Raw genomic sequence first — 5,868 nt, 5'->3', positions numbered from 1 at the left:
GAGTCGTGACATAAATTCTGTGATCATACCTAACACGAGGAGTACATCAACTCTTTCGTTCATCATCCGAGTTCATCTGATTATGACTATCGGGTTGGTGGTGGGAAGCTGTCATTGTAAAAATTAACCTATGTCATAGTCGCTTACAAATGAGTGGGTAATTCGTTTAACTCATGTAGTTAGCTTCAAATAAATGAAAAGTGTATGGGTTGGGTTGGTTTACCGGTTCTTCTAAACTTAATTTGGATTAAATTGAATCAACCCAAATTTATTCCTAATTTCTTTTTAAAAATACTTTTTTTTCCACGTAATACAATTATATATGTTGGATGATGAAAGTCCCACATCGGTTAATTTAAGGAATGATCATGGGTTTATAAGTGAGGAATACTAACTCCATCGATATGAGGCCTTTTGGGGAAGCCCAAAGCAAAGCCATAAGAGCTTATGCTCAATATGGACAATATCATACCATTGTGGAGAGTCGTGTTCGTCTAACATAGTACCAGAGTCATGCCCTAAACTTAGAGGAATACTAACTCTATTGGTAGGAGGCGTGTTGGTCTAATTTTAATTTCATATCATAATTATTCTACCTTTTAAAAATAAAATATTAAAATTTTGGAAGGTAATTTTTTGAAATATATATTTTCCAGTTACTTGAAAACCGAAATAATGGTTCGGTCTAGTTACTTCGAAAACCGAACTAATAGGTTCGGTTCAGAGATACTGACCGGTCGGCATACTTTATCAGCTTGGCTGCTGCAAATTTAGGGTACACTCACGAGCCAGGCGCTCTCCCTCGCTCCTTCAGAATCGCCCCGGACACGGATCTTCTGGAGCTCGCCTTTCGATCTCCGATTTGCTTCCATTTCCAGGTATCCTCCTATATCCTCTCTAAATCTTTTTAAGCGAGCAACTGGCGCTTCCCGAATCATTCTCTCAATCTCGCTCTCCAGCTTTCTCTTTCTCAGTCTCTCGACGCTTGTTTTCTTCTTTTTTCTAAAACCCTTTTGCCATTTTTAGCTGCTTTTTCTGTACTTTAGGGTTGGACTCCTGATGCGATTCATGCGAATATTGGTAGTATTTTGCTGGATTCCAGATATCTTTGCGGGGATGTATGGGTTCGCTTGATTTTTTTGTATGTTAGAAATGATTGGCGATGTTTCTGTTCAATCTGTTCTGCTGTTTATGTGATTTGTTTGCTGAATCTCTAACTTTTGCTGCTCTGGTTCGATTTAGTTTTTAATCTAACTGCAAATAAGCTAAGTAGTCAATTCAAGCTTCAGTGCTTATACCGCCATTACCATCTCTAGGATTAGCATCTTTTTCTTTGCATCTTAAGAAATGGAGTTGCATTACGAAATAGAAGTCGGAAAAAGTAATTTCTCCGCCCAGCCCAACTATGATTAGGAAAAAAAAAATCTCACAGTTGGTTTGTGTAGGAATAAGTAGTGAAAATCTCAGAAAGATTGTACAATTAGAAACGAAACGGAGGCGATACAGAACAGTTAAATAGAATCAATCTCTTTATAAAGTAATATTGGAGAACGTTACAAAGGTCTGAAAATGGAAAATTTAATCAATCTCTAGTTCATCCTAAGATACCGAGACTTATAGTTTTCCAGTTAACCAAGTGAGTCCCACAATGGAATATGGCTCGCACAGAAATCCCACAATAGTTTCTCTATCAGCTTGTTGGTTTAGAAGGTGTTAAGAATGATACTTTGATACCATGTTAAGAATGAGAATAGAAGTGAGATTGAAAGTCTTAGTTGGATCTAAAGTCCGATTTTCATTAATGTTCAACGTTTAAATAGAATACAAACTACAAACTAAATCCTAAAAATAAAAGAAAATATTCTACTAACCAAATCTTGAAGATAAGATAAAATATATCAAATATGAAATCCTAACTGATTAGGGCTATATAAAATATATTCCATTAGGAGGACTTCAAAGAGTGGACAAGCAATATCTCAAAATACTTGAAAGAATAGCTCGGATGGAAGTAGGGCCTCCCTTCGTTCGAGAGGAAGTCAGCCTTCTCCTGGGGTTGTTTGCTTGTTGCTGATATCTTTGTGGTCTTTAGTTGTTATTTTGCTGTCACCTACAAATATATTTACATGCGGACACACATAAACTCATGTATGGTGCACGTGTTTGTATATGTGTGTTATTATGCACCCAAGCACACATCCCTTTAGCCCCCATGTTTCTCTATACCTCCCTTTGCACCTATAATTCTATATTGCATTTTCCTTTTGGCATAGTAATATTTTAAATGTGTTTTCTCATCTTTCTGGATGATACATTGGTTTTTCCTGTCTTTAATATCAGTATTCAAAAAGATGTTAAGGGTTAATATCAACCTTACTTTTGTGAACTATAATGGCATCGCTCTCACTCTTTAATTTTGCAGATAACAATAGGTTGCAGAAAGTATATATCTTGCTAGTATGAGGCGGTGTTACCATTGAAATATTTTGTGTTTGTCTTGAAGTCTTATTTTATTGTGGAGAAAAATGCTTGGCTCATTTGGACCAATCTTGACTCTTCCAGCTCCATCCGAGGATTCCAAACCTACTGTTCAGGATGAGCAGGATGAAATTATTAATGACCATGAAGTTGATAAAGACAAAACCAACTCTGCACCGGTATCAATTGCAACTCATACTAAAACTATTGGTATCATACATCCTCCTCCAGATATCCGAAGCATTGTTGATAAAACTTCACAATTTGTTGCGAAAAATGGACCAGAATTTGAGAAGAGGATCATTGCAAATAATGCCGGTAACGTCAAGTTTAATTTCTTGAGTCCCTCAGATCCCTACCATGCATACTATCAGCATAGGTTGTCTGAGTTTCGTGCTCAGAATCAATCATCTGCACAGCAGCCTTCACAGGCTGCAGATTCTGCTGTGCCTGCGTCAGCCCCATCTGGTCCTGCTGCTGAGAGCAATGAAACAATGGCAGCTAAGCCTGATGTTTCTGCCTTGTTCAAACCTGTACGCAAAGTTCTCGAGCCTCCAGAGGCTGAGCAGTATACAGTCCGTCTTCCTGAAGGGATTACAGGGGAAGAATTGGATATTATCAAGCTAACAGCCCAATTTGTTGCTCGAAATGGGAAATCATTCTTGACAGGATTGACGAGTAGAGAGATTAACAATCCTCAGTTTCATTTTCTGAAACCTACTCATAGTATGTTCATGTTTTTCACCTCACTTGCGGATGCATATTCCAAAGTGCTGATGCCTCCTAAGGGGTTGACTGAGAAACTGAAGAAGAGTGTTACTGACATGACGACAGTGCTTGAGAGATGTGTGCATAGACTTGAGTGGGAACGTTCACAAGAGCAGGCAAGGCAAAAAGCTGAAGATGAGATTGAGCAGGAAAGGATACAGATGGCTATGATTGATTGGCATGATTTTGTCGTGGTTGAGGCGATAGACTTTGCAGATGATGAGGATGAAGATTTGCCCCCACCAATGACTCTTGAGGAGGTAGTTAGAAGAAGCAAGATTTCCGTTGCTGAGGAAGAAATTGTTGAGCCTGGGAAGGAGATGGAAATGGACATGGATGAGGAAGAGATGCAACTGGTTGAAGAGGGTATGCGGGCTGCTCGGTTAGGAGAAAATGACAATGACAAGAATGATATGAAGGTAGATGAGGAGCCCGAGCCACCAATGAGAATTGTAAAGAACTGGAAGAGACCTGAAGAGAGAATCCCTGCAGAAAGAGATCATACGAAATTTGTCGTCTCTCCGATCACAGGTGAGCTAATTCCAATCAATGAGATGTCTGAACATATGAGAATTTCACTTATCGATCCGAAGTACAAAGAGCAAAAGGAAAGAATGTTTGCCAAGATTCGGGAGACTACACTTGCTCAGGATGATGAGATCTCACGAAATATAGTTGGACTGGCACGAACTCGTCCTGATATATTTGGTACCACTGAGGAGGAGGTATCAAATGCAGTCAAGGCAGAAATTGAAAAGAAGAAAGACGACCAACCGAAGCAGGTCATATGGGATGGCCATACTGGAAGCATTGGGCGTACAGCAAATCAAGCTATGTCACAGAATCTTGTTGGAGAGGATCCGAATGATACTACTTACAACGATGCGAGGAACCTTCCTGGCCCTGCAGCTCTGCCACCCAAACCCGGAGTGCCATCAGTTCGTCCTCTCCCGCCTCCACCTGGACTCGCCTTGAATCTTCCTTCCATGCCTCCGAATGCACACTATTCTAACCCAATTACTGGACTTCCTGTACACCAACCACAGCCGCCTGTTATCTCAATGATTCCATCCGTTCAGCCACCGCCTCCTGCGATGCCTGGACAACAATCATATTTCATGAATCGTCCCCCATCTATGCCTCCACCAATGTCTATGAATGCACCAAATATGAGTGTCCCACCACCACCTGGATCTCAGTTCACTCCCATGCCAGTTCCACGGCCTTTTGTCCCTCTCCCTGCCCCTCCACCTATGAATAGTATGATGCCACCTCCCCCTATGCCACAAGGGGTTCCTCCACCACCTATGCCACAAGGGTCGCTGCCTCCCTTACCACCAGACGAAGCTCCTCCACCGCTTCCTGATGAACCAGAGCCAAAGAGACAGAAGCTTGATGATTCTTTGCTCATGCCCGAAGACCAGTTTCTGGCACAACATCCTGTATGCATTTGTTTTTGTTGTTGTCTATCTATGAGTATCTTGGTGCTTATTACCTCGATAATAACTTTGACTCTTTTTGGTGGCAGGGGCCTATCCGTATAACTGTATCTGTTCCTAATCTTGATGATGGAAATCTGAAAGGGCAAATTCTGGAGATTACTGTGCAGTCCCTTTCTGAAACTGTTGGAAGTTTAAAAGAGAAGATAGCGGGTGAGATCCAGCTTCCAGCAAACAAACAGAAACTGAGTGGAAAACCTGGGTTTCTGAAGGACAATATGTCGCTTGCTTATTACAACGTTGGAGCAGGTGAAGCGCTTTCCCTGTCTTTAAGGGAACGTGGTGGTAGAAAGAGATAATCAAATCCTTGTAGCAGACAGACTATTTCAGGTTTAAATTTGGACTTTCCTAGTAATATTTAGAAGACAACAATATGTTCAAATTGAAGTGTATTGATCTTGTTTCAACTCCTCCCTCAGCTCCTCCCTACAATGAGACTGTAAAATTGCTTTCCAACTGTATCCCTATCAGAAAACTAGATTATGAAATATATGTCAGAATTTTGAGTGTCCACGTAGGTTGTTAATAGCAGCCATTGAAGGTCAAATCTTTGTGTCAATTAGTTTTTAAGTCATTGCGTAGTGTCGAGTTGAGTTATGTCAATATGCCTTCCTATGTCAACCAAGGGACTCAAAACATACATTCAAATTATGTATTTAGGGTTGGTATATATATATATACGCGCATGAAAGTGATGCATATCTAGTAAATATGAAAATTAATATGGAAATGGTGTGGGTTTAGCGTAGGAATCTTAGTATAGTCATGTTAGTTTGATTTATGTTTGGATTTGTATGCACTTCATGTCTCTTCATGACTCTGGTAGTGATATCATTTATCGAATATTTTTAGTACTCAACTTTTTTAAATTATTTTTTTTAAGATAAGAACAATAATATTACATGCCGGTGACAAATTTTGTTACGAAGGGCATGGGATAATCAAGTTTTGTTTCTACCCTAGATTTTGCATGTATTCTTAAAGTTCCAACCAAGCAATTTTTAAATACATTTGAAATAAGTATGAGTTTATTTTAAGGCTTAAACTTTATAACTTTTCTTAGAATCAATTTAACACAATTTTGGAATGAATTACCTTGAATATTAAGATCAATAGTAGGAGT

General features: G+C 39.5%; 1 protein-coding gene across 1 annotated transcript; it reads left to right on the top strand.

Annotated features, from left to right (window-relative positions):
- Nucleotides 1–761: 761 nt before the first annotated feature.
- LOC111472374 (probable splicing factor 3A subunit 1) lies at nucleotides 762–5,258 on the top strand. The gene is made up of 3 exons (XM_023118058.1): nucleotides 762–878; nucleotides 2,423–4,688; nucleotides 4,775–5,258. The coding sequence occupies exons 2-3, from the start codon at nucleotides 2,526–2,528 to the stop codon at nucleotides 5,042–5,044; spliced, it is 2,433 nt and encodes an 810-aa protein (XP_022973826.1). The 5' UTR covers nucleotides 762–878; nucleotides 2,423–2,525; the 3' UTR covers nucleotides 5,045–5,258.
- Nucleotides 5,259–5,868: the final 610 nt, after the last annotated feature.

Source organism: Cucurbita maxima, unplaced genomic scaffold (assembly GCF_002738345.1).
Source record: "Cucurbita maxima cultivar Rimu unplaced genomic scaffold, Cmax_1.0 Cma_Scf00070, whole genome shotgun sequence".
Lineage (NCBI taxonomy): Eukaryota > Viridiplantae > Streptophyta > Magnoliopsida > Cucurbitales > Cucurbitaceae > Cucurbita > Cucurbita maxima.
The sequence above is the reverse complement of the archived record's forward strand: the minus strand, read 5'-3'. Positions and strand labels throughout refer to the sequence as shown.

What these genes read in the sequence shown, in the direction of transcription:
- LOC111472374 (XM_023118058.1), top strand. Translation starts at nt 2,526, where the DNA reads ATGCTTGGCTCATTTGGACCAATCTTGACTCTTCCAGCTCCATCCGAG. An exon ending in AGTTTCTGGCACAACATCCT is followed by an intron (nt 4,689 to 4,774) that starts GTATGCATTTGT and finishes TTTTGGTGGCAG; the next exon opens with GGGCCTATCCGTATAACTGT.